The 27680-nt window shown below is 57.9% G+C and overlaps 1 protein-coding gene across 2 annotated transcripts; it reads left to right on the forward strand.

Moving 5' to 3' along the window:
* Sbf1 (SET binding factor 1) lies at positions 1–27156 on the forward strand. 2 transcript variants are annotated; one of them, XM_069999764.1, is made up of 41 exons: positions 1–216; positions 7381–7466; positions 7784–7921; positions 8056–8214; positions 8297–8407; positions 8960–9065; positions 9188–9320; positions 9413–9521; positions 9599–9712; positions 9831–9908; positions 10358–10471; positions 10548–10676; positions 10763–10861; positions 10943–11147; positions 11230–11342; positions 12653–12802; positions 13144–13212; positions 13292–13453; positions 13585–13853; positions 13958–14130; positions 14211–14284; positions 14364–14559; positions 14783–14910; positions 15298–15476; positions 15580–15716; positions 15802–16009; positions 16347–16543; positions 16622–16759; positions 19612–19689; positions 20038–20219; positions 20317–20496; positions 21000–21101; positions 21174–21359; positions 21445–21571; positions 21655–21785; positions 21856–22086; positions 25473–25580; positions 25696–25907; positions 26357–26444; positions 26516–26647; positions 26730–27156. In XM_069999764.1, exons 1-41 carry the CDS (start codon positions 162–164, stop codon positions 26826–26828), a joined length of 5685 nt encoding a protein of 1894 aa, XP_069855865.1. In that variant the 5' UTR covers positions 1–161; the 3' UTR covers positions 26829–27156. The 2 variants fall into 2 exon arrangements, with proteins under 2 accessions (XP_069855865.1, XP_069855866.1); XM_069999765.1 differs by lacking the exon at positions 19612–19689.
* Positions 27157–27680: the final 524 nt, after the last annotated feature.

The raw sequence follows: 27680 nt of genomic DNA on the forward strand, positions 1-27680 counted from the left end.
GAAGATGGCGGCGGAAGCGCTGGCTAGCGCCGCGGAGGAGCGGGCCCGGGGTGTTCGGGGTGCGCGGCCCAGGGCCGGCGCCGGGCCATGAGCGCGCCGCTCTCAAGTCCCGGAGCGGCGGAGCTGGTCCGCGCCCCTCGGGCTGCCCCGCGCCCTTCGCCATGGCGCGGCTCGCGGACTACTTCGTGCTGGTGGCGTTCGGGCCGCACCCGCGCGGTGAGTGCGGCGACCGGGAGCGGGGGACGAGGCCCGAGGGCCTGGGCTGGAGGGTCGCGCCGAGGCCCGCCGGCCGGCGCCGCGGGAGGGCGCTCAGCCCTCGGGGGCCCGGGGCCCGCGTCCGTCCCCGGCCCGGGCCGGGCGTGCGGCCTCCGCCTGGGCGCAGAGAGGACCCCGGGCGGCTCCCAGTCGGGTGGGAGGGACGCGCCCCGCCGCGGCCATCTGCTGGTGGCTGTGTGTGGAGGGAAAGCGGGCCGTGGGCTCCCGGCCCCCCTCGGACCGGGTGCGGAGTCTGGAGCCTCCCGGAGGCTTAGCGCCGGTGTAGGAGGGGATGGGGTCGGGCTGAAACTTGGAGAACTCCAGGTGGAAGAACAGTGCCGGTGATTGGCCCGGTACGCGTGTGCCTGGCGCTGATGCCCGAGTCTGAGCGCTCCGCTCCCGGGTAGGAGAACAGCCTGGCAGTGACATCAACAGCCGTGGAGACAGCAGTGTTGGGGTGCTGGCTCTGTGCTCAGTGTGCCAGGCCCTGCTCAGCCCTTTGTGATCATGATCTCACTTTTTTTCTCCCAGCAGCCCACTGAGGTTGCCTTGCTGTGGCTCCCATCTGCAGAGCAGAATCAGGCCCAGAGAAGTTGAGTGCTGGTCTGTCAGCACAGAGAGACTCACACTCAGGCTGTCAAATCCCAACAGTAAGCCAGGTGCTTGGTGACTCACACCTGTCATCCTAGCTACTCAGGAGGCTGAGATCTGAGGATCACAGTTCAAAGCCAGCCCAGACAGGAAAGTCCGTGAGACTCTTACCTCCAAATAACCACTAGAAAACCAAAAGTGGTGCTGTAGCTCCAAGTGGTCGACTGCTATCCTTGAGCAAAAAGGCCCTGAGTATGGTCAAACTAGGGCTAAGCCCTCAAAACCTAGAGGAGAGATTGAGTCTTCCCCTCACTATCTTGCTGCTTATCAGTTCAGCTACCAATATTCAAGAAGATCTGCTTTTCTCTTTGCCTCTACCTGGACTGTGTCCCATCTGCTGGACCACACACACTTTCTGAAGTCTCTTAAGGAGTTTCCTGTCTCCGCACCCTCACTCAGCATCTGCTCCTTTCTGCTTTCATCTATCCAAGTATAGGTCTTAGTGCACCATCAGTCATGAACATCTGTCTTTCCCTTCAGAGAGACAATTCTCCAAAGCAAAGCCTGCACAGTGCTCCTCTCTCTGTCCTGCGTGCAGCAGGCTTATCATCAGTGTACTGGTCTCAGAGGGAGAACTTCTCCTCCAAGAACATGTGGAAGGCAATAAGAAGGCCATACCATCTGTGGAAGAGGGCTGCTGTGCTGTGAGGGGCTTTGAACTGGGTGCTGGGCAGGAGCATCAGAGCAGGCTTGGAGGCTGATCCTGTGGAGGTCATGGTGGGGAGGGAAGGCCTATGACACAGAGATTGCAAGCAGAGGCCAAGTGAGAGGCCTGAGGGTTAGGGTGACTGTGACCAACAGGTAAGGAAGGATAGGTGAAGAAGCTAGCTGTGCCAGGCACTGGTGGCTCATGCCTGTAATCCTACTCCGAAGGCTGAGATCTGAGGATCACGGTTCAAAGCCAGCCCGGGCAGGAAAGTCTATGAGACTCTTACCTCCAATAAACCACCAGAAAACCGGAACTGGGGCTGTGGCTCAAGTGGAGTGCTAGACTTGAGCTGAAGAGCTGAGGGACAGTGCCCAGGCCCAGAGTTCAAGCCCCATGACTGACAAAAAATAAAGCTAGCTATGATAGATGCTCACTGCTGAAGCCATACAAGGGGTAGACACTTCCGGCCTCTGAGTAGGACAGGGTAGAAGACAGGAGCTCAAGGTGTCTGTTTACCTTTTTTTTTTTTTTTCTGGTCATGGGTCCTCAACTCTGGGCCTGGGCGCTGTCCTCAGCTCTTCAGTTCAAGGCTAGTGCTCACTTCTTGCTTTTTCTGCTTATGTGGTGCTGAGGAATTGAACCCAGGGCCTCATGAGTGCAAGGCAAGCATTCTACCACTGAGCCACCTTCCTAGCCCCTCCATTTACCTTGAATGATATGAATGAGTGATTCCTGAGCTAACCACTTCAAAGGGATAGGGGACCATGGAGCCCCCAAACCATTGTCTTCTGGGATTAGAGCTGAATAGCTGCTAGCTGACCACCCAGGCTCATGGCATCCTTTAGAAGGACTCATCCATCCCTTTGGGGAACAAAGCTTAGTCCCTAGTCATGAGTTGAATGCAGAGCTAGGTGGCAGGGCACAGGTGGAGGTACAGGGGACCAAAAACACCTGAAGCAGGAGCATTGTTTGGGGCCATTTGCTCTTGCTTTGTCACTCAATTGCTCTTTAAACGTGGGGCAGTCATTGGCTCTCCTAGGAGATGGAGTGAGCCATGCTACCTCGTAGGCTGCTGTAAGGGTTGTAATGAACTTTCACATGTGAAAGGCTCTGAGAAGTGATTATGTCTTCATGTCTGAGCAGCAAGCGTGTAAATACTTGTAGGCACAAATATGACCAGAGCTGCTGAGGGAGGAAAGGACCTCTCACATATTGGCAGGCCTAGGACATCAGGATAGGGACTCAAAATATTTTGGGTTGAGGAATGAGTGGGAAGATCATCTTTGTTTTTGGCCTGAATCGGAACATTCCGCCTGGAACTGCTGGGTGCTGAGCGCCTGTATCAACTCCCTAGGTTGAGTCTATGGTCTGGCCTGAGGGAGCATCCTGGTTGCTAGTGGTTACCAGCTAGGTACCTCAGTAGTGAAGGCCTAGAGAAGGTAAATGCTGGGCTGTGTGGTCTCTTGTGACTTGGAGGATGCTCATCGCTGGCTCACTGCAGGCACCTTACCTACTGAGTCAGGAGAACTTTCTGTGTCTGTTCTGGCCTGTACCTGGGATCAGCGCAAGGACCAGAACAATTACCCTTGTGGAGCCCTCGGTAGTGGCCAGTTAACTGAATACTGAATGCAGCACCGCAGTACTGTGGTGTCTTTGGAAGCAGCACAGATATGTGACCTGGCTAGACAGGTTGGTGGGCCCTGCTGCAACTGGTGAGGAGGGGCTGGATTCCCAGCATCTGAGAATAAGGCCTTCTACCGAGTGGCTTGACCTCTCTCAGTCCTACTGGTGATGAGCTGGCCGCATTCTTGGGTCCCATCTGCTGTCCCCACCCATGGAGCAGGTTGGGGCTGTTTGGCATGCCTCCGTTGCCTCCCATCCTCCCCCTGGGCATATGAAGGGGTCTAGGTCTTTGGATCAGAGTTGTGTAGTTTGACTTTGGGGTGGGGAATGGGTCAGGGAAGACAACTAAAGAAGGTGCAGGCCCTTGTACGTGTTCTCTGCTGACCCGAGCCAGTATGCCCACACATTGAGGTCTGGTGGGCAGGGCAGCAGGAAGGTGTCATTCCCCTTTATTGCTTTTCCTCTTCCCAAAGATGGGCTCATCCTGGGCAACAGATGGCTGATGTTATCCAGTGTGGATGGAGGTAGTGGGCTGGGTGCAGAGGAGGCTGCAGTCCTGTCTGCCTTCCTACAGTGCACACTGGCCTCGCTGGCCCTCCAGGCATCAACCTGGCCTGGTGATGGGGTCCTGCCCGCAGGTGACAGTGAGCCGGCTGTGTTCTGCCAAGCTTGCCATCCTGGGACGGCTGCTGGAGGACTCAGAGGACAAGAGCTCCGGTGTGGCCCTCAGGTGCCTCCCCTGCCTCTGTGCGTCATGAGCGGGAGGCCCCTGTGCTTCAGCAGACCCTGCTTCCTCAGAAAGGGCAGGACTCTGGTGGGGCAAGTAACTTGACAGTGCCCATTACCTTTGTGGCCACAGAAGATGTGGCAGGCAGGCTCCTCCCTCTCCACCTCCCCCACTCCGTGCTGGCCAGCGGCCAAGCTGTAGGCTGGGGGGGTCCTAGAGAAGGAGAGCTGTAGGGTGATGTACCTTTCTTGGAGGACTTGCTGTATTCTGTCATGCCTTGGGGCTCCGGAAGCTGCTGTGCACTTCTGACTGAGGAACCTGTTCATTTGTGGGGCGTGAGTAGGGCTGGGTGTGGAGAGGATGGTCATGTAGCTGGCTCTAGGCATTCAGCAAGTCCTAATTAGGCTGTGGTCTGTGCCATGCACTGGGGCTTGCTGACTGGCTGAGCCTGTGACAGGTGTACCAGTTGTCCCAGAGTTATGCTGGAAGGAGGGAGGGTCTTAGGGCCCTGTTGCCCCAGACTCAATCAGAGAGATTCCCAGAGGAGGGGACACCCGTCTGGAGACCTGATGGTCAAGTCTGGGAAGGAGCTTAGGAGAAATACCCAGTGGGCTGGCCAGCGGAAAACTCTCTTCTGAGAGTTGGGCCCCAAGAGGACGTTGAGGCCAAGTGTGAAGTTGGAGGTGGCATTTCACGTAAGTGTATGGGGAGAGCAGCGGCGGATGGTGGCTGTCCTCTCTCTGCCCACTCCCTCAAGGGGGAGAGGTGGGGTCCTGCTGGTCATGTGGGGGGCCGGGTCCTACCTGGTTTTAGTGGGGTAGAAGCTGCCGTCCATGGCTCCCACCTTCCTCCCTCCCCTGCCTGCTGCCTCGTGGCAGGAGCTGGGCGAGCCCCGGGTGCCAGCCAGGGCCGGGCCCAGCCCAACCAGCCCTTGGTGAGGTGGGTGGGGGGAGGAGCCACAACTCAGGGACTGTGTGTGGGAGCTGCCCAGGCCTGTTGGGGTGGCCTTTGTGAATAGGACCCTAGAAACCTCGTGGGGGTTTATCTGGATGGTGCAAGTGCATGGGTTGGCTGTAAGCGCGCATGCTACCAGGACACCTGCTGCCTCCTGCCTGTCACCTGCAGAGTGTCAGTGGTGGAGGAGGCTGGGGAGCAGGAAGGTGAGTCAGAATCGCTCCTCAGCAGCCTCCACCTCCAGCTTAGCAGAAACCTGCTCAGTGTTCACATCTCTGGCATGGCCTCTGGACTCTGGAGGGGATTGTGGCCGAGCTCCTCTGCTTTTAGGAGGTGTGGGGGAATGTGTGCTGTTGGGCTGCTGGCTGGTTGACCAGGCTGGTGGGTGTGGGCCTGCCTGGATGCACAGGTAGCACACTGCACTCGCTCTCTGGGACTCAGGTCCGTGAGACTTTGTGCTAAGCATCTTCACAGGACTGTCCTGCTTCTTCTAGGGGTGAGGCAGCAGGGTTGAGTCTACTCCAAGCACAGGATTTGTGCTCTGGGGATTTTGGAATTGTGAGTGCAGGGGGTGAAAGTGAAGAGGCCTCCTCCTTTCCTGCCATAATCTAGTCCATTGTCCATGAGTCCTGGAATGCAGGTGGTACTGGCAGAGGCTGGTCCTGAACACACCCCCTCACTATTGTGGCTTTCATTTTGCCTTCTGGTTTGGCTTTGTAGAGATGGGTTCCAGACCACCTGTGTATACTTGACTTGAGTTGGTCCTGGGTGTGGTAGTGGGTGTGTGGGGTATAGACAGTGATCAGGTCCTTGTGTTGTAGTGGGGGGTTTACACAGTGATCAGGTCCTGGGTGTGGTAATGGGGGGGAGGTAATAGACAGTGATCAGGTCCTGGGTGTGGTAGTAGGGGGGGTATAGACAGTGATCAGGTCCTGGGTGTGGTAGTGGGAGGTATAGACAGTGATCAGGTCCTGGTGTGGCTGTGGAAGTATAGACAGTGATCAGGTCCTGGGTGTGGTAGTGGGAGATATAGACAGTGATCAGGTCCTGGGTGTGGTAGTAGAGGGGGTAATAGACAGTGATCAGGTTCTAGGTGTGGTAGAGAGAGGTATAGACAGTGATCAGGTCCTGGGTGTGGTAGTAGGGGGGGTAATAGACAGTGATCAGGTTCTAGGTGTGGTAGAGAGAGGTATAGACAGTGATCAGGTCCTGGGTGTGGTAGAGAGAGGTATAGACAGTGATCAGGTCCTGGGTGTGGTAGTAGGGGGGGTATAGACAGTGATCAGGTCCTGGGTGTGGTAGTGGGAGATATAGACAGTGATCAGGTCCTGGTGTGGTAGTAGTGGGGGTGTAGACAGCGATCAGGTCCTGGGTGTGGTAGTGGGGGGGTAATAGACAGTGATCAGGTTCTAGGTATGGTAGAGAGAGGTATAGACAGTGATCAGGTCCTGGGTGTGGTAGTAGGGGGGGTAATAGACAGTGATCAGGCTCTAGGTGTGGTAGAGAGAGGTATAGACAGTCATCAGGTCCTGGGTGTGGTAGAGAGAGGTATAGACAGTGATCAGGTCCTGGGTGTGGTAGAGAGAGGTATAGACAGTGATCAGGTCCTGAGTGTGGTAGAGAGAGGTATAGACAGTGATCAGGTCCTGAGTGTGGTAAAGAGAGGTATAGACAGTGATCAGGTCCTGGGTGTGGTAGTGGGTAATATAGACAGTGATCAGGTCCTGGTTGTGGTAGTGTGTGTGTGTGGGGGGGGGGTAATAGTGATCCTGGGTGTGGTAGTGGGTGTATAGACTGGGAATTTAGAGAGCTCTGGGGTCCAAGTTACATACTCTTGGGAAATGTTTTCTTCTGAGACCTGTCCCGAGGGAGAGACTGTTTGATATGGTGGTGATAGATCACAGTTGGTAGCAGAGAGTCTGAATTCCACACAGATAACAGGTGTGTGTCCTTTGCACTGGTCATGTAGGCCTAGCGTAGGCCGACAAAGGGGAGCTTCAGGCTACTCAGATATGTCCTGTGCACCACCAGATAGTGCGCATGGCACGCACCGTTCACACAGTGGCCAGTAGTTACAGGGGCTTGGTCTTTAAGTTGGGAGTCAGCCAAAAGGGGCGGATATTGTGTACTCTGGAACAGTTGGAACTGCTGTGGGACCTCCGTGGCTGGTCCTTGTGCTGTGAGAGGTCTGGCTAGTCAGGCAGGTGGGAGTAGACAGTTCTCCATGGTGTGGACGCAGTGGGGTCAGGCTGGGGATAGGAGGTGGGAGCATCAGGGCTTACAGAGCTTTGAGGGCTTTTCTCCCTGCCCTGTGGTGGTCCCGCGCTCTGTGGTTGCCTAGCTATTTATTTGTCTACTCAGAACTACTTTAGAGAATTGGTAGATGTGGGAGCTGAGGCTGTCTGGTGCTGGTTAGAAGAAGACCTTTCCACTCCGGGTTGTGTGGCCTTCAGCCCTGGCAAGGTGGGAGTGAGTGGGAGGTGGAAGGGTGCTCTGACGGACGGTCTGCTCTTGTCCTCAGGGAGTGTGGAAGGCCAGGGCCAGATTCTGCAGCGCTTCCCAGAGAAGGACTGGGAGGACAACCCTTTCCCACAGGGCATTGAGCTGGTGAGTAGAGGAGGCAGACCTAGCCCCAGGGTAGTGCCAGTGCGACTGCAGGCAGGCCCCCTGCAGGTGATGGCTGGCCTAACAGGCGCCCGCCTCACCGTTTCATGCCGTCACGTGTCACAGTGATGGGCACCCTGTCCCTCCCGGCCCTCACCCTTTCATCTAGAGTCTGAGGCTGGGAGGTGAGGTGTTCTCAGTTGGCTAGGTGAGGAGCTCCAGGCCGGCTCTGGAGTGCAGCTGATGGGAGCAGGCTGTTTGGGGCTGTTTGCTGCTGGCGGTGCGGGCCTCGGCAGCTGACTGCTGAACCCTCCCTGCAGTTCTGCCAGCCTAGTGGGTGGCAGTTATGTCCTGAGAGGAATCCACCGACCTTCTTTGTTGCTGTCCTCACTGATATCAACTCCGAGCGCCACTACTGCGCCTGCTTGACCTTCTGGGAGCCAGCAGAGCCTACACAGGTCAGTGAGAGATTTGGGCTACAGCATGGGCCATGGGCAGCTGGTGGGCCAGGTCTACCTCGGTCACCTTTGCCCTCTCCTTTGGCTCTTGGAATAGCCTGGCAAGAGTCAGGAGACTGGGCTTCTGTCCTCAGGAAGCGGTGTGCACTGCAAATGCTGTGGAGAGGGAGGAGGAGGCCGACGAGGGAGGCCAGGTGCGGTTGTCACCTACAGCACCGGCCCCACCTGGCCAGCTCTTCGCTCCTAAGACTCTAGTGCTGGTGTCACGGCTGGACCACACGGAAGTGTTCAGGGTGAGATGGCCTGCCGTGGTATCTGCGTGGGACATGGGTGCTCCCGCCTGGTGTACCACTGTGCTCTGTCTTGCCCTTGCAGAATAGCCTCGGTCTCATCTATGCCATCCACGTGGAAGGCCTGAATGTGTGCTTGGAGAACGTTATCGGGAACCTGTTGACATGCACTGTGCCCTTGGCTGGAGGCTCACAGGTGGATATCGAGACTCTGGCGCAGGCCTGGCACTTGTAGTCTCGCCAGCTGAGCATGGCTATTCTCTGTGTCATCATTGTTACCTGTTCTTGACCCTGCTGCTCACCTGGCTGTTGTACCTGTGCCTTTGCGCCTAGCGTCTTTCAGTCTTGTCAGTCCTCTGGACCCTTGGTTGTGTGTCTGTCTCTGGATGTGGGTGTCAGTTATCTGTCTGCTCCGTGCTCTGTGCCTGTGTGCTGACGGTGTCTAACTGTGTCTCTCTGCCTGTCTGTCCTGTGCAGCCGGACTCTGTTGAGGAAGGAGCGGTATGGACTCTTTGTTTCTTCTGCCTCCCCAGGCCTTGCCCCCACCCACCCAGGTCAGAGGCAGCTGCCCCTGCCTTGTTTTCTCTGCAGCAGTGCTCAGCCTGCAGCTGGGTGTGGCCTTTCCCTCTAGTCACCCTGCCAGTGCACCTTGAGGTCTGTCAGCCTACCGAGACCCATCTGGGCCGAGAGCTCTGGGCTGACTTGAATTTGGGCAGGCTGCTAAGCCTGGGCCAATTTTTTTCCACAGAGAACCATTTCATTGGGTGCTGGTGACCGGCAAGTCATCCAGACCCCCCTGGCAGACTCTCTGCCTGTCAGTCGCTGCAGCGTGGCCCTGCTCTTCCGCCAGCTAGGTGAGCGTGCCTGTTTCCTGGCTCCCCGGCTTCCTGCCCTCGGGCGGGTGTTCAGGGATGCAGATTCTTGCTGTGTGCCCAGGGCAGGGCCGTAGGGCTCACATCAAGCCTGTCCTCTTCAGGCATCACCAACGTGCTGTCTTTATTCTGTGCTGCCCTCACGGAACACAAAGTCCTTTTCCTGTCCCGGAGCTACCAACGGCTTGCAGATGCTTGCAGGGGTCTTCTGGCACTGCTGTTCCCTCTCAGATACAGGTACCTCTGCCCAGACCCTCCACGCAGCCTCTCTCGACTCTCCCACCAGCCCTGTCTTCTGGGGCTCACTGTGTCCTCTGGGCTTGCTGTAGCTTCACCTATGTACCCATCTTGCCGGCGCAGCTGCTGGAGGTCCTCAGCACACCCACACCCTTCATCATTGGAGTCAATGCAGCCTTCCAGGCAGAGACCCAGGAGCTGGTAAGGGCTGTGGCTTGTGTCTGTCTTGATGCCCAGGCCCTTCTGGTCCCTCACCAGTTGCTCCTTTTGGTTCACAGCTGGATGTGATCATTGCTGATCTTGATGGAGGGACGGTGACTGTCCCCGAGTGTGTGCACATTCCACCCCTTCCGGAGCCGCTGCAGAGCCAGACCCACAGTGCTCTGAGCATGGTGAGGGTGGGAAACTGGGGGAAGCGGGGTGCTGGGGTCTGTGGGAGTCATTTCCCAGCAAGGGCACCCATAGCCGAAGGCTGATTGTACAGCTGTCTGTCCCCCTCTGCTTCTTGAGGTTCTGGACCCAGAGCTGGAGTTGGCTGACCTTGCCTTCCCCCCTGCCACCACATCGACTTCCTCCCTGAAGATGCAGGTGGGGGTTGTTGCTGCTTTGATACGGGACCTCCGTGCCTCTACTTCCCCAGGCTGCCCCACTGCCCATCACTCAGGGCTGCCTCTGCTGGTGGCTGGGCTGTGGCCCCACCTCCAGGCCTGCCTCAGGCAGGAGGGATCCTGCGCACAAAGGGGCTTCAAGCAGTTAGGTGTGGTGTTTGTGCAGTGAGCACATGCCGGTCTTCAGGGCTCCCATTAAGGCACTGAGGCTTGGCATCGGTAAGGAGGCCTCTGGAGGTACCAAACCGGAGCCACTTGTTCAGCAGCTGTAGGGGTCACTTGGTCACGTGGAGCACTGTGGAGGGCCACTGGTGGCAGCAGAAGTACACAGGACCCCTCCCCAAACTTTGGGTGGGAGTAGGGAGAAGCACCCCGGGGCCCTAGTGGGGCTGGTGGCCCAGGCGCTCACCGGGCCTGCTGTGTTCCCAGGACAAGGAGCTTCGTGCTGTTTTTCTTCGGCTCTTTGCTCAGCTGCTGCAGGGTTACCGGTGGTGCCTGCACATTGTCCGCATCCACCCAGAGCCGGTCATTCGCTTCCACAAGGTGGGCCTCTTGGTGGGGCGGGGTGGGGTGGAAGATGAGTGCTCTTTGGACCCCTGATTTCCTTGTGTTCTCCCAGGCAGCCTTCCTGGGCCAGCGCGGGCTGGTGGAGGATGATTTCCTGATGAAGGTACTGGAGGGCATGGCCTTTGCAGGCTTTGTGTCAGAACGTGGGGTCCCCTACCGCCCCACAGACCTGTTCGATGAGGTGGGTCTTCTTGCCCCTGCCTGTCCACCTGACTCTTCCCCCACCCACCCACCCGCTCTTCCTCACTCTGCCTCCTCTCCCGCCAGCTGGTGGCCCACGAGGTGGCACGGATGCGTGCAGATGAGAACCACCCCCAGCGTGTTCTGCGCCACGTCCAGGAACTGGCAGAGCAGCTCTATAAGAATGTATGGTGGGCAGTGTGAGGGGAGGGTATGGCCCCAGCTTCTCCCGGGCCCGTCAGCCGCCATCTGCCTGTGTTGCCCCAGGAGAACCCATACCCAGCGGTGGCGATGCACAAAGTGCAAAGGCCAGGCGAGGCTAGTCACCTGCGACGGGCACCCCGGCCCTTCCCCCGTCTGGATGAGGGTACTGTGCAGTGGATTGTGGACCAAGCTGCAGCCAAGATGCAGGGAGCACCCCCAGCTGTGAAGACGGAGAGGAAGACCACTGTGCCCTCCGGGCCTCCCATGAGTGCGTAAGGAGGAGCCTGACCTAGCGTGGGTGTGGGGTCAGGAGTTGGGAGTCAGGCCAAGCATGTCCTGTCTCTCCTCAGCGGCCATACTAGAGCGGTGCAGCGGGCCACATGTCAACAGCGCCCGCCGGCTGGAGGTGGTTCGGAACTGCATCTCCTATGTGTTTGAGGGGAAGATGCTTGAGGCTAAGAAGGTGAGACTTGGGGCTGGGAAGGTGGCTCAGTGGTAGAGCGCTTGCCTTGCATGCATGAGGCCCTGGGTTCCATTCCCCAGCACCACATAAGCAAAAAGAAAAAAGCCAGAAGTGGCGCTGTGACTAAAGTGGTAGAGCACCTAGCCTTGAGCTGAAGAGCTGAGGGACAGTGCTCAGACCCAGAGTTCAGGCCCCACGACTGGACCCCCCCCCAAAAAAAAAAAAAAAAGAAGGTGAGACTTGTTGTGTGGGACCTCAGACCTGGGGTCCACAGCAGCTCTCAGAAGAGGCTCAGGCCTTAGTGCTGAGCCTTTGCCAGGGCTCTGCTCCCCTGTGGATGGCTGAAGTTGGCTGGTGTAGGTGGGCACCAGGTCTTTTCTCCTTCATCTTAGAGTACAGCGGTCTCCTCTCCTCTCCTTAGTGGACTGCAGGTCTTCTGGGAAAGCCCAGCGGTGGAGATGTTCACATCGATTTTTAGAAATTAGAAGACCCTAGGGCTGGGAAGGTGGCTCAGTAGAAGAGTGCTTGCCTTGCATGCATGAAGCCCTGGGTTCGATTCTCAGTACCACACACAGAAAAAGCTAGAAGTTGTGCTGTGGCCCAAGTGGTAGAGCACTAGCCTTGAGCAAAAGAAACTCAGAGATAGTGCCCAGGCCCTGAGTTCAGTCCCTAGGACTGGAGAGAGAGAGAGAGAGAGAGAGAGAGAGAGGGAGGGAGGGAGGGAGGGAGGGAGGGAGGGAGGGAACAGGATCCTGAAGATTTCTTTCAGCTATCAACTTTTTGTTTTTGTGTCTTTCTCCTAAAAAAGAACAGATCCATATGTGTAATGGCTTTTTGGCTTTATTTGTTGAGTTTATAGAAAACAACCCTCTGTTCTTCCTTCGTGACAGCAGTGTTCATGGCTGTGTGACACCCCTGTGGGGTTCCCACGGCTTTCAGACAGCAACGGCTTGAAGCCCAAGCCCTCCTGTGTGACTGCCACAGGACACCTGCACTGCTTAAGCCCATGCTTTTCAGATTGAGTCCCAGCAGGCCTAGAAGGCCTCTCTCCAGAACACATTGCACACTGGCTTGGGAGTGGGCAATAAGCAGCTTGTGTCCTTGTCCTCATTAACTGTCACCTGTGGAGTTGCTGGGTCTGCGGGGGCTTTAGTCTGTAAAACCCAGCCCTTGGGCACACCCTGACCTGGATGGCTTTTAGGTCTCCTTCGTGCCTGGAGTTGAGGTTATGGCAGGGGTGTCGCGGGTACCTGCTATACCCCCTTCCACACTGGTGGGGACCTCACCGTGCCCCCTTGCCTCTCCCGCAGCTGCTCCCCGCGGTGCTCAGGGCCCTGAAGGGGCGTGCAGCCCGCCGCTGCCTTGCCCAGGAGCTCCACCTGCACGTGCAGCAGAACCGAGCGGTCTTGGACCACCAGCAGTTCGACTTCGTCGTCCGCATGATGAACTGCTGCCTGCAGGTGAGGCCAGCCCCCGCCTGCCTGTGACAGCAGGTGTGAGCGGGGTGGGCAGGCTGCTCCGGTCACCCTCAGGCTGTCACAGTCGGAAGAGATGCTCATCTTGAGGCGAGAGTAGAGTGGCTACGAGGGATCTCTGCTGTGGGACGGGGGTTGGTGGTCTGTAGAGAAAGGCAGAGAATGGGGGAGTCTAGCTGACCTTGAAACCTGAGGCAGCTGCGAGGAGCTGAGCCAGAGGGTTCCGGGCGATGGGGCCTGAGATGCTGGTCTGTGGTGGCTGTGGAGACCGGGTTGGAGTGGGTGCTCTGCGAGGGCGTGCCCGCGTCTGACGGCCTTGCTCACAGGACTGTACCTCTCTGGATGAGCATGGCATCGCCGCTGCCCTGCTGCCCCTTGTCACGGCCTTCTGCCGGGTGAGTGTGAGGAGGGCTGCGGGCCGCCCTCTGCCCGCTTCCGGGGGCACGCGCATGACCTTCCAACCCCCCTCTGCAGAAGCTGAGCCCAGGGGTGACACAGTTCGCATACAGCTGTGTGCAGGAGCACGTAGTATGGAGTACACCCCAGTTCTGGGAAGCCATGTTCTATGGGGACGTGCAGACCCACATCCGGGCCCTCTACCTGGAGAGCTCTGAGGGCTCAGTGAGCCCCTCCCAGGTGAGCAGGGCGCCCTGCGTCGGAGTGGGGAGCCCACCTGGTGCGGGAGAGAGCTAGCTTGGGGCTGATGTGCGTGCTGCTCTGGGAGGGGGCACCATCAGCCCAGCTTACCCCCCGTGGTGTTGTGGCAGGAGGTTGGTGAAGTGCAGTCTCAGGAGGACGAACGCTCTGCCTTGGATGTGGCTTCAGAGCAGCGGCGCCTGTGGCCAACTTTGAGCCGTGAGAAGCAACAGGAGCTGGTGCAGAAGGAGGAGAGTACGGTGTTCAGTCAGGCCATCCACTATGCCAACCGCATGAGCTACCTCTTGCTGCCTCTGGACAGCAGTAAAAGCCGCCTCCTTCGGGAACGCGCAGGGCTAGGCGACCTGGAGAGCGCCAGCAACAGCCTCGTCACCAACAGGTGGGCGGGACTTGGGTTGGGGTCTGGGGTGGGGATGGGAGGGACTTGGGTTGGGGTCTAGGGTGGGGACAGGGCTGGTGCCCACACACACCCTTCTGTTCCAGCATGGCAGGTAGCATGGCTGAGAGCTACGATACAGAAAGTGGTTTTGAAGACGCAGAAACCTGTGATGTGGCTGGGACCGTGGTTCGTTTCATCAACCGCTTTGTGGACAAGGTCTGCACAGAGAGTGGGGTCACCAGCGACCACCTCAAAGGGCTGCACGTCATGGTGCCAGGTACGGAGGCTCTAGGCCTGGAAGCATTTTTGCGAACGGGTGGCTGTGGGGGTCCAGGGTGTGAAACCTACTCTCCCCAGACATTGTCCAGATGCACATCGAGACCCTGGAGGCTGTGCACCGTGAGAGTAAGAGGTTACCCCCTATCCAGAAGGTAAGCAGCGATGGGGGCTGGGTGGTGGGTGCCAGGGGTCTGGGCTGGGTCCTGAGAGGCCCCTCCTGTCTCTGAGCAGCCCAAGCTGCTGCGGCCACGCCTGTTGCCTGGTGAGGAGTGTGTCTTGGATGGACTGCGAGTCTACCTGCTGCCGGATGGACGTGAGGAGGGGGCCGGGGGCAGCGGCGGGGGGCCTGCGCTGCTGCCAGCCGAAGGCGCTGTGTTCCTCACCACATACCGGGTCATCTTCACGGGGATGCCCACTGACCCCTTAGGTGAGCCTTCCAGCCTTCTTCCCTCCCCTCCGCCAGATGGTTCGGGGCAGTAGGATTCCCCTGCCTTTTCTTTCCCCTTTCTTAGGTATGTGGGGACCCTATCGGAGATGGCCCATGTCTGTTCCTTTCCCATCCACCCAGGAGCTCTGTAACCATGGTACTCTGAGAGTGATTAGTTCCTCTCCCTTTTTCCTCCTCCTAATTCTGCTTGGCCCCTTGTAAGTGGGGGAGCAGGTGGTGGTCCGCTCCTTCCCTGTGGCTGCCCTGACCAAGGAGAAGCGCATCAGTGTCCAGACCCCCGTAGACCAGCTTCTGCAGGACGGGCTGCAGCTGCGGTCCTGCACATTCCAGGTGGGCAGGGACGGGCTGGCTTACCCCGTGAAGCTATTTTCCACCTGTGGCCCTTGCTCACAGGTCGTTCGTGGGCTTACCAGGCTCTCAGCCTGGTAGCATCTGCCCATTGACGCGCTGACTTTTGTGTCTTGGCTGTTTCCATGGGACGCTGGCTCTCGGAGTCCAGGCCTAGTGCTTTCTGAGCTGAGATCTTGCCGTGTAGCCACTGACATTTGCACAGTTGACACACACATTGAACCCTAAGTTACGGGTTCAGGCCTCCCCTCAGGGTGTCTGCGTCTGTGGCTGGCGGCCACGAGAAGGGAGCCTGCATACCGCGCTGCATTCGGGTTAGGGAAGGGCTTGGTGGCCCCTCAACTCTGAGGGCTGCTTTTTCTGACACAGCTGCTGAAAATGGCCTTTGATGAGGAGGTGGGGTCTGATAGTGCTGAGCTCTTCCGCAAGCAGCTGCACAAGCTTCGCTACCCACCAGATATCCGGGGCACCTTTGCGTTCGCTCTGGGCTCCACCCATGCACCTGGCCGGCCACCCCGGCCTGCCAAAGACAAAGGCCCTTCTCTCAGGTATGGAGCTGCTCTTCAGGGCCAGGGGAGCCAGGCCTTCTGGGCCCCTGTGCCCAGGCGCTCATTTCCCCTTCTCTCACCTCTTCTGGCCCATCCTGTCCAGAACCCTGTCCCGGAACCTGGTGAAAAATGCCAAGAAGACCATTGGGCGGCAGTACGTTACCCGGAAGAAATACAACCCCCCCAGCTGGGAGCACCGGGGCCAGCCACCTCCTGAGGACCAGGAGGATGAGATCTCAGGTGGGAGCAGGGTCAGGGCCGGCCCCGCTTCGTGGAGGGCTGGAGGGTCTCTGGTTGATGATTGCATGTGTGTCCTGGACTGCAGTGTCTGAAGAACTGGACCCCAGCACGCTGACCCCATCCTCGGCCTTGAAGCCCTCAGACCGTATGACTATGAGCAGCCTGGTGGAGCGGGCATGTTGCCGTGACTACCAGCGCCTTGGATTGGGCACCCTGAGCAGCAGCCTTAGCCGAGCCAAGTCCGAGCCCTTCCGCATCTCCCCAGTCAACCGCATGTACGCCATCTGTCGCAGGTGAGGCCTGGCCAGGGCATGCCGGTGTCACTCAATCAGGGTTGGCTGGGGCGGTGGGCGGTGCTTGGGCACCGTCTCTGCTTGCCGTGGGCTTTGGCCATGACTCTTGGCCCAAGAAGGCACATGGGAAGAGGAAAAACAGAGGATGGGGCTTCAGGGCTTGGTAGAGCCCCTGGCTTGAGCACGGGTCTGGAAAGCGTGCTTTTCTGCTCCGAGCCATGAACTTGCTCCTTTGTGTCCGCCCGTTGGCTTCTCTTCCATTGCCTGTGTGAGGCTCCAAAACGGGCATGAGACAAGGCCCTGGCAGCTTCCCTGACAAGGTCTCCAACCCCTGCAGCTACCCGGGTTTGCTGATCGTTCCCCAGAGCATCCAGGACAACGCCCTGCAGCGCGTGTCCCGCTGCTATCGCCAGAACCGCTTCCCTGTGGTCTGCTGGCGCAGCGGGCGCTCCAAGGCCGTGCTGCTGCGCTCCGGGGGCCTGCACGGCAAGGGCGTGGCGGGCCTCTTCAAGGCCCAGAGCGCGCCTTCTCCAGGTACCGACCTCAGTGCTGCCTGCTTCTGCCCACCCTGACTGCCCGCCCGCCCCCTTCCAGCTCCTTGTCCTCTTCCAGGCCAGTCCCAGGCAGACTCGGGCAGCTTGGAGCAGGAGAAGTACCTGCAGGCTGTGGTCAGCTCTATGCCCCGCTACGCTGATTCATCGGGACGAAACACACTCAGTGGCTTCTCCTCAGCTCACATGAGTAGTCATGGTGAGAGCACGTACATTATGGGAGGTGGGGCTGGGGCAGGGAGGAATGGGGGGGGGGTGTTTATGGTCGGTAGGCTAGTGACTGCTAGTCGCCTTGGTCAGGAATATTGGAGTGTGAGATATGGAGAGGGACCTCTCTGGGTACCAAGACCAGGTGAGTGTCCCAAGCCCTCATCCGCTCTGACCACGAGCCCGTCTACCACCTCATCTTCCCTGAACTAGGGTAGCTGCTGGAGGCCTTTAGGGTCTGCTAGATTGGCACCCACACGTGGCTATGCTCTGAGAACATCCTTGGGCGCATCCACCTGTCCTCTACCAAGTGCCACTTTGCTCTCTGCTTGGCCTCCATCCTCACTGGTCCTGGCTCTTTGGGGTCTTGTCTGTGTCGGTCTCTCTATTTCTATCATCCTCCCCTCCCCATCTCCGGTCCCCCCTTCCCAGCGGCACACACCGCCATGGCACCCGGTGCGTAGGACAGCCTCTGCCCCTGAGCTCAGATCTGTCTGTAGGGCCCTTGGTGCCTTGCCTGGGAGTTGCTGGTAGTTGTGAGAGATGCCTTCTGTCCTTATGAGGCCATCCGTCCCCCCACCAGGTGTGGGGGTCAGATGTGTGCTCTCCCCATGGGGTGGAGGCCTTCCCTTGGTGCCTGGCACTGACTCTGGCCCGTAGAATGGCTTCGTGGCTGGCTCCTGTGTTAGTGCTGTGGATGTGGCCTGCTCAGCAGCTACTGTCCAGCAGACAGAACAGAGCCAGGGGCAGGTGACTGATTCTGGATGTTGAGCACTGAGAGACTTTCAGACGAGAGATGAGGCTTATCTTTCAAGCCACAGCAAGTGGGCACATGGGCAGTTGTGGGGGGCAGTGGGAGGGAACCCTCTCCTTGGGGATCTACTAGGTGGCAGCTTCTGTTTGTTATTGTTGATGCTGTTGAAGTGCTGGGGTTTGAACTCAGCGCCTTTCACTTGCTAAGCGTGTGCTCTACCATTTGAGCCATGCCTTTATCTCACAGCTTCTATCCCTTTGGCTTTCCTGACACCTGACCCATTGGACACCCCAGTCTGGTCCTCTGTCCCCCAGGGCTCTGCTTGGTATTCTTGCTCTCTCTGGCAGGTCCTTTTAGCATGGCTGGTAGAGGCTGCTTCCTGGAGGGTTGGTTTGTAGGCTTACAACTCCAGCTGCACTCTGCACAGCAGGCCGTGTGTGATGCTTGGTGCCTTTCTTAGCCCCAGGCGTTGCTTCCGCGTCACCACGGCCAGCCCGTCCTGGTTTGGGGATGAGTCCTCCTGGCCCAACCTGTGTACTCGGGTGGCTGCATGTCACCTGTCACTTTCCACCCCCAGTCTTCCCTCAAGGTCATGGGCTGTGTTTTCCTCTGCCGGCTCAGCTTCTGGGAGCACAGTGTGTCCATCAGTGGGGGCATCTCCCACGGGCAGAGCCGGCCTGCTGCCTAAGTGTCCTTGAGTCTCTCTGGTCTACACACCTGGCTTCTGTGTGCTGTCTGTCGTCTGCGGCTGCTGCCTTCCCCTCTGTCCCACCCAGGACACCGTGGCCAGGGCTTCCTCACTGCATCTGTGGTAGTACTTCTTAGTCTGTCTGGGTCCCTTATTAGCATTTGCCAGGAACTGGGGTCAAAGACCAGGGCATCAAGAGACGCTGTCTCTGACCGGACAGGTCAGATCGGCTCAGCCTCAGCTTCCATCAGAAACATTTGCCTTCACTGTGGTTAAGTCTGTTTTGTGGTCAGTGCTTCCTTGCCTCCCACGCTGCCAGATTCTGAGAGGCGCCTGTGGGCAGCACCCTGAGCCCCCCGCACTGTCCCCTTCCCTGCTGTCCCTGGGACATCTGCTACCTCCTCCAGCCCCGTGGATGCTGCCTCTTGTTGGCCAGGGTCTGGCTGCCCTCAGCTTTACTTCTGAGTTCATCTAGCGTCCTTTTTTTTTTTTTTTTGCCAGTCCTGGGGTTTGAACTCAGGGCCTGGGAACTGTCCCTGAGCTTCTTTTGCTCCAGGCTAGCCACTTGAGCCACAGCGCCATTTCTGGCTTTTTCTGTGTATGTGGTACTGAGGAATCGAACCCAGGGCTTCATGCGTGCTAGGCAAACACTCTACCACTGAGCCACCTTTCCAGCCCCCATCCAGCATCTTAAATAGGCTGATGCTTCTCTCACTGTGAGCTGGTAGACTGTGCTACCAACAGTGTGAATGTCAGGGAAGGCAAACTGGCGGCTGGCATTGTGCTGGGCCTTAACGGTGGATGGAGGCCATGCTGCACCTGTGTCTATGTGTGAGACTGAGGTGGGTTGATGCTGAGACCGCTGTGTGACCCGAGCCCCTCAGAGCCCTTGCTGGCCAAGCCAAACAACTAGGCCTCCCGACCACACTTGTCTCAGCCTAAAGCCTGTCTGGCATTGCTCCAGAGCTTAGATTTGCCTGTGTCCTGGACTGAACAGCGAGTCCCCGTCCTGCTGCCCCTCTTCTGGAGGCCTCCAGGCGGTCAGGCTCAGCTCTCAGGTCCCCTGCACCGTGTCCTGGGCAAGCCTATGGCACTGCCAGGTTTTGAGCACTTCAGACGAGGCCAGTCACAGCGGCCACTCTGACCGAGAGGGATCGTGCCCTTGAGGAGGGACTCAAGAACAAGGGTGTCCTGAGCTGTTGAGACCTTCCCAGCACCGGGCCGCCCCTGTGGGAAGACCTCCCGCCTGGACCCCACGAGGCTCCTCCTCTCCCTTCTGGGACTCGGGACTTGCTGCCAACTCCTGCTGGTTCCGGGGCTCCTGGAGAGAAGAGCTTGGTGGGAACTTCTGGCAGCCAGGGGCTGGGGCCAGGTCTGAGCCTTCTCTTTGCTATGCCTCCAGTGCCCAGTCCCAGAGCCAGGGTCACCACGCTGTCCACCCCCATGGCGGCCTCGGCCTCCAGACGGACCGCGCCCCGAGGTACCGTAACCAGGGGCTCCTCCCTTGCCTGGCACCGATGGCCCCCAGCGTGAGCTGAGCCGTCTCGGGCGCTAATGTCTCCTTTCACACCTGGCACTAACTCCCGTTGTGACAGACAGCATAACTGGCCTGTCCCTCTAGCCCTGGTCACTCACCTGGCTAACACCCGAACCTGACCCCAGGTACTAACATCAGCCACCCCCTGTAGCTCAGCATCTGTATGTTCCAGCCCTCCTCGCTCACCACACGTGGCTGGGCACTCATTCTCCCCCTGGAGGCCAGGCCCAGCCAGCCCCAGGTAAGTGGTGAGCTGGCCCTGGCCCTCAGCTCACCTGGTCTTCTCCGCAGGGAAGTGGGGCAGCGTCCGGGCCAGCGGCCACAGCGGTGGGCTTGGCGCTGACGTGGGCTCCCGGCTGGCTGGCAGAGATGTCCTGAGTCCCCCACAGGCCAACGGGGCCCCCCCCGACCCTGGCTTCCTGCGGCCCCACCGTGCAGCCCTCTATATCATTGGGGACAAAGCGCAGCTCAAGGTGACTGGGTAGGGGCACGGACCGGGGAGGGGTCGGGGGCTGGGGGCGGCGCACAGGGTCGGATGTGGCTCACGATGCTTGGTTGGCCGCTTCCCAGGGTGTGCGACCGGACCCCCTGCAGCAGTGGGAGCTGGTACCCATTGAGGTGTTTGAGGTCAGGCAGGTGAAGGCCAGCTTCAAGAAGCTGCTGAAGGCCTGCGTCCCTGGCTGCCCTGCTGCGGAGCCCGGCCCCGTCTCCTTCCTGCGCTCCCTGGAGGACTCGGAGTGGCTGACTCAGGTCTTTACAGCGCCCCTCCCGTCTGCCCAGCAGGTCACAAGCCTACCATAAGTGGGGCCGAGTGGCAGGGCTCCGGCTTCCACTGCTTCCACAGCGGGGCTTGTGCCTGGGACTGGACAGGCCATCGGTGATGGGGGTGTCTGGGGAAGCCTGTTGATTTTGGAGGAGCTGGTAACCCACACTGCTTGTTGTAATTTGGGGCGTAAGGCTGAGCATCACGTCACTAGTGTCTTGTGCATGCTGGAGGGCTCAGAGATGAGACTTGACTGCTGGGTACCTCAAGGACAGGGACTTGTGTTGAATCTTCTTCCCAGTCCTGGGGGACCCGGGTGTGTTGTGGGGGTGCTGTGATGAACTGGCTGGGGAAAACGGTGACCAGCATGACCACCACAGCAGTGTGTCCTTCTGATGCTGTGCCCACCCGTGTCTGGGGACGCTGCCAGGTGTGTGTGGGCACCATGGACCCCGGCAGGGTGGGGTCTGAGGACTGCCCGCCCCTACAGATCCATAAGCTGCTGCAGATATCGGTGCTGGTGGTGGAGCTTCTGGACTCAGGCTCCTCCGTCCTGGTGAGCCTTGAGGATGGCTGGGACATCACCACGCAGGTGTGTGGCGGAGGCGGGAATGGGCTGGGCCCGGGCCCCTGGTGCCTTCCTGACCACCCGTGGTGCTGGCAGGTGGTGTCCTTGGTGCAGCTGCTCTCAGACCCCTTCTACCGCACCCTGGAGGGCTTCCGCCTGCTGGTGGAGAAGGAGTGGTTGTCCTTCGGCCACCGCTTCAGCCATCGTGGGGCCCACACCCTGGCGGGCCAGAGCAGCGGCTTCACACCTGTGTTCCTGCAATTCCTGGACTGTGTACACCAGGTGGGCGAGGGGCCCTGTGGGCAGAAGTGGGTTGAACTTCCTAACCTGACCTCCGACCTCTGACTCCTGCGCCGGTCACGCGCAGGTCCATCTACAGTTCCCCATGGAGTTTGAGTTCAGCCAGTTCTACCTCAAGTTCCTCGGTTACCACCATGCATCCCGCCGTTTCCGTACCTTCCTGCTGGACTCTGACTACGAGCGCATTGAGCTGGGTATGTGGGTATGTGGGTGGGGAAGGTGGGTGCCGGCCTCGGTAGTTGTCTAGAGGGGAGAGGCTCAAAGTTACCCCGTACAGGGCTGCTCTATGAGGAGAAGGGTGAGCGCAGGGCCCAGCCGGCATGCCGGTCTGTGTGGGAGTACGTGGACCGGCTGAGCAAGAGGACCCCCGTGTTCTATAACTACACATACGCTCCAGAGGACACCGAGGTGAGTGGGGCCTGGTGGGGGCCAGCGGCTCCCGCCCGGCCCAGCTTCTCAACGCCAGGCTCACCCCCAGGTCCTGCGGCCCTACAGCAACGTGTCAAACCTGAAGGTGTGGGATTTCTACACGGAGGAGACGCTGGCCGAGGGCCCGCCCTACGACTGGGAGCTGGCGCAGGGGCCGCCTGAGCCCCCGGAGGAGGAGCGGCCCGACGGAGGCGCCCCCCAGAGCAGGAGGCGCGTGGTGTGGCCGTGCTGCGACAGCCGCCCGCGGGTTCAGCCAGACGCCATCTCACGCCTGCTCGAGGTGTGCGCTCGGAGCGCGGGCGGGCCCGGCCCGGCCTGCTTGGTCAGACATGAGGGCTGGGCCTAGCCTGTGTGGGTGTGTGTGCACGTGTGCACACGTATACGCATTTGTGCCACTCTGCTTCCCTTGGGCTGGACCTGGCCTGTCCTGCTTTGTCAGACACGAGGGCTGGGCCTAGCCTGCATGGGTGTGTGCTCACGAGTGCACGCCTGTATGCATAAGTGCCACTCTGCTTCCCTTGGGCTGGACCGGCCTGTCCTGCTTTGTCAGACATGAGAGTTGGGCCTAGTGTGTGCTTGGGTGTGTGTGCACGTGTGCATCCGTATATGCATATGTGCCAGACTGGTCCCCTTGGGCTGGACCGGCCTGTCCTGCTTTGTCAGACACGGGGGTTGGGCCTAGTGTGTGCATGGGTGTGTGTGCACGCGTATACGCGTGTGTGCCAGTCTGTTCCCCTTGGGCTGGACCGGCTCTGCCTTTGCTCCACCAGTGACCTGCCTGCTGGCCTGGGCGCCTGTGCTGTCCATGTCCCCACCCCTGCTTGGTGCATGCCTGCAGGTAGTAGTAGTAAGGACACTTGTCACAAGCCCCACATCTCGTGATTGTGAGGGCTGGCTCAGGGTGTGTGTGTGCTTCCCCTAACCCTGTGTCTTAGTCTCTGTCACTGTGCTAAAGCACTGGAGATAGGCTAACTTGTAAAGTGAAGAGGTTTACTTAGCTGAGTTCTCGGTTTTGGTGAAGCTTCTGCTCTGTCACTTGGTGGCAGATGGCGATGATGGCAAAACCACATGCAGGACCAAGGATCACATTCAGGAGTGGGAGGCTCGGTGAGCTTCCTCCTGTAATAGCCCTCTCAGAACTGTCTCAGTGCTCCCCAGAGAGCACTTTTCTGTAGCCTTGAGCCCTCCTGCATGGCCTTGTCTCTCAGAAGTTCCATCATTTTCCAAGCCCACAACTCCACACTGCCTCTGGGGGGGGCAAATCACATCCACACTACTGTGTAATAGCTGGCTTTGTGTGGCCAGGAAGTACCTAGGAGTCAACCATCAGCAAAGACAGGGTTTTCCTAGGAACCATTCCCCTACTCTGCCAGGCTATCTACCTTTCTTGTCCGAAACAAGCAGCAGCTCTTCTGATTCTTGTCCTGGAAGCTTGGCGGTTGATGTATGTTGTTGTTGCTCCTCACTCTGCCATCCCTGGTAGGAGACCTCAACATCAAGAATCAGGTTGGAATAAGAGCTGGGTGCCAAGAGCCAGGTGCCGGTGGCTCGTGCCTGTAATCTAGCTAATCAGGAGGCTGAGGTCTGAGGATCACAGTTTGAAGCCAGCTCAGGCTGGAAAGACCATGAGAGAGACTCTTATCTCCAATCAGTTGACAAAAAAGCCAAAGTGGCGCTGTGGCTCAAGTGGTAGAACGCTAGCCTTGAGCATAAAAGCTCAGGGACAGGACCCAGGCCCAGAGTTCAAGCTCCAGGACTGGCAAAAAAAAAAAAAAAAAAAAAGGAAAAGATGGAGACATTTTGAGCTCACTGACGCTGGTTGGTAACGGGGTTGCTGGAGTGTGGGGTTGGACAGCATTTCCTGCCTGTGGTGGGCCTGCGTCAGGGACTGAATGGCCAGAAGACGGGCCTAGACCCTGACTTCTCCAGGGGCCTTGAAAGTTGCCCTGAACATTTTAGAATCTGTTTCTTCTTGCAGAACGTTGATTTATAGCTCCCAGGTAGGTGGTAGATACAAAAGAGTATAGAAATACAGAATACACACTATAGAGAGAAGCAAATATTTGATGACTGCATATGGAGTATGACCCAACAGGGCCTGTTCCCCAGGCACGTGGGGTAGTAATTTACGAATGAAGGCGGCCTGCAGGCTGGTCACCCTGAACGCTTTAGGTGGCATTAGATTGTTCTCTGGCTTTCACTGCTTCTGAGTAGAAGTTGGTGCTTTTCACACCTTTATGAATTATGTTACTGCCTTTTTTTCTCTTCACCTTTAGTTTTCATCTTTGGTTTCAGCAATTTGGTACAGTACACACACACACACACACACACACACACACACACACACACGGAATTATGTTACTGCCTTTTTTTCTTCAGCAATTTGGTACAGTACACACACACACACACAGACGGAATTATGTTACTGCCTTTTTTTCTCTTCACCTTTAGTTTTCATCTTTGGTTTCAGCAATTTGGTACAGTACACACACATACACACACACACACACACACACACACACACACACGCACGATCTGTGGGATGACCACTTCATTTAATTTCTATTAAATTTAATAACATTTTAGACTACCACTGATTCTTAATTTTGTTTTCTTTTCCACCCAAGTACTGTTTCCTTTTTTTTTTTTTCCTGTAATCTCTTTAGGCTGCAATATATTTTTGATTATTTCTATTTTTCTATTACTGCTCCTCCCCCCTCCTTTTTTTGTGGGGAGGATCGTTTCTAATTGTTTTTATTGAGGATCTGATTGAGAGTTAGTACCAGAGGCTGGGGATTCCTGGGAGGATGGCAGGAAACATGTTCGTAGCTCCTGGTGGGCTCACATTCCATAGCTCCCATGTAGCATAGCAGCTCCTCAGAGAGTGGAGATGGTAGGAGGTCAGCGGACTGGGAGGGCATTGTCCTTCTGTCCATACCGCAGGGTCCCAAGCAGGGCCTCTCTGTAAGGACTGGCTACGAGTTCTCTCCTGATTATGCCTAAACATTTTTTTAGCACTTCTTTTTGACCCTCTGATTGAGACACTGTAACTTTTCTTGACATTACACAGTTCCTCTTCTTCACTCTGAGGTACATTTCCCAAGAAATTTCCTTTTTTTTTTTTTTTTTTTTTGGTGCTGTTTGAATTTGGGGCTTGGATACTGTCCCTGAGCTTTTCTGCTCAAGGCTAATGCTCTACCACTTGAGCCACAGCTCCACTTCCAGCATTTTTGGTAATTTAGTGGAGATAGGAATCTCCAGCCAGCCCAGGCTGGCTTCAAACCATGATCCCCAGGTCTCATCCTCTGAGGATTACAGGCGTGAACCACCAGCATCTGGCCTTTAGACCTCATCATTCTTATCCTTGTTTTGGAAAAGTGTAACTCATATTGTCTGTATATATCCATATGTTTTCTTTTTCCTTTGTTGGGGAGATGGGGTGGGGGTGTTGCTGGTCTTGGGTCTTGAACTCAGGACCTGGACACTGTCCCTGAGCTTCTTTTGCTCAAGGCTAGCACTCTACCACTTGAGCCACAGCACCACTTCTGTCCTTTTCTGTGTCTGTGATACCGAGGAATAGAACCCAGGGCTTCGTGTGTGCTGGCAAGCACTCTACCCCTGAGCCACCTTCCCAGCCCTAAATAGTTGTTTACTCTTTCTCCCCAGGAGCTTCAGCGGCTGGAAACTGAGCTAGGCCGACCTCCTGAGCGCTGGAAGGACACCTGGGACCGGGTGAAGGCTGCTCAGCGCCTTGAAGGCCGGCCAGATGGACGTGTAAGCTGGGATGGGAGCTGGACTTGGGGACTGAGAGCGTTGTCAGGAGAAGGCCGGGATTATCCGTGGTCAGTCGATAGACTGTCTGTCTATAAACCATACTCTGCTGCCCCAGGGCGCTCCCAGCTCCCTACTGGTGTCCAGTGTGCCCCACCATCGCCGCTCGCTGGGCGTGTACCTACAGGAGGGGCCTGTGGGCTCCACCCTGAGCCTCAGCTTGGACAGTGACCAGAGTAGTGGCTCCACCACATCTAGCTCCCGCCAGGCTGCTCGCCGAAGCACCAGCACGCTGTATAGCCAGTTCCAGACAGCAGAAAGTGAGAACAGGTTTGTGGGGGCCTCCTGCCTCGACCTCTGGGGTTGATTTCTCAGATTCAGGGGGTAGGTGCCTTTGGAGAGTCCTGTGGGGGGGGGATCATGACAAGTTGCCCCGTATTGGAAGGGGTTTGGGGTATGGGCCCTCCGAGGACAGCAGGACCGAGGGCAGTGCTGTGGGAACCCATGTGGCTGGTGGCCGGTAAGCCTCCGTGTACAACAGGGTCCAGCCCACAGTGAGCCTCCTAGCGATCATGTAGCTGCTGTAAGCTGACTCCACACACCTGCTTGCCGAGCGTTCCTCTTTCAGAGTACCCGCCCCATGTGTCGGCTACTTCCTTGACCCACAGCTCTGGTTTTTGGAGTCCATTATGATGGGGATGGGGGGGACCCTTCATGTCTTTTTTGGAGACAGTCCCTTCCTGACGGCTGGCCCGGCCCTGGTTCTGGTGCACATGCAGGTCCTATGAGGGCACCTTGTATAAGAAGGGGGCCTTCATGAAGCCCTGGAAGGCCCGCTGGTTTGTGCTTGACAAGACCAAGCACCAGGTGAGTGGTGGTGGCTGTGGGGGGACTCTCAGGGTTCGGGCTGGCCCTGACCCGCCCCGTCCCCACCCCAGCTGCGTTACTACGACCACCGGGTGGATACTGAGTGCAAAGGTGTGATTGACCTGGCAGAGGTGGAGGCCGTGGCTCCCGGTACCCCCACCATGGGTGCCCCCAAGACTGTGGACGAGAAAGCCTTCTTCGATGTGAGCCTTTTGCCGGGGCACAGGAGGTGAGGGAGGGGCTTGCAGCGTGGGGGCTGTGGAGTCAGTAATGCACTCTTCCCAGGTAAAGACAACACGTCGAGTTTACAACTTCTGTGCCCAGGATGTGCCCTCAGCCCAGCAGTGGGTGGACCGGATCCAGAGCTGCTTGTCAGATGCCTGACCCCCCAGCCTGCCCAGGCTGCTCTGCTTCCAGTCGCCACAGACCACTTGGGGTGGGCAGGGCCGCCCCGGCCATGTTTACAGCCCCGGCCCTCGACAGTATTGAGGCCCTGAGCCCCCAGCACTTGTGTGTACAGCCCCTGCCCTGCCTGGCCAGCTCTAACTTATTGTTGTCATGGCTAAGCGCCGAGCTGGGATGCGGCCATGGTACAGCCCTGTGATGGGCCTGTAAATAGTTCGTCCTGCCCGTCGGTGTGCTAGCCCCGGCTGGCTGGCCGCGGTGAGCTGTTTCTAGAACCAGAATCTATATAAAGAGAGAACTAACGACACCTCCTGTGTCTGCTCCACTTAAATACCTAGCTCAGGCCTCCCGGCCCCAGCCCTGGGTCTGCCTCGTGTATCTTTGATGGTATGAGAACAGCTTTGCTGCAGGGGGGAACTTCATCAAGGACCCCTGACCCTGCCCTGCCTCTCTTCCCAGTGTCGGGGAAGCTCCAGGTGAAGTAGGGGAGCTGTCTGGGCCTAGAGGTCAATCCAGAAGGGGAAGGCAGTAGGGGCCACGTGGGATGAGAGTAAGTTCCCAGGGAAAAGAAGGTCCTCAAGGCAACTGAGATGGTGAAATGTGGCAAACGGGGTGATGCCTTAACACCTCCCTTCCCTCCCTTCCCTGGGGTCCCCATAGAAGTCCCTGAGCATCCTGTGTTCTGCTGCTGAGTTCCTCTCACACTTTCCTTTTCCATGGGCCAGCAAGTCCCACCTGGACCAGGGCTTTACCTGCTTGGCTGAGGCAAAAATGGGCGGAGGGCGGAGGGGTATGGGTGCTACTCTGAGAACGTCCCAGAGTGACCAGTGA

This window comes from Dipodomys merriami, unplaced genomic scaffold, assembly GCF_024711535.1.
Source record: "Dipodomys merriami isolate MVZ:Mamm:240054 unplaced genomic scaffold, mDipMer1.0.p SCAF_55, whole genome shotgun sequence".
NCBI lineage: Eukaryota > Metazoa > Chordata > Mammalia > Rodentia > Heteromyidae > Dipodomys > Dipodomys merriami.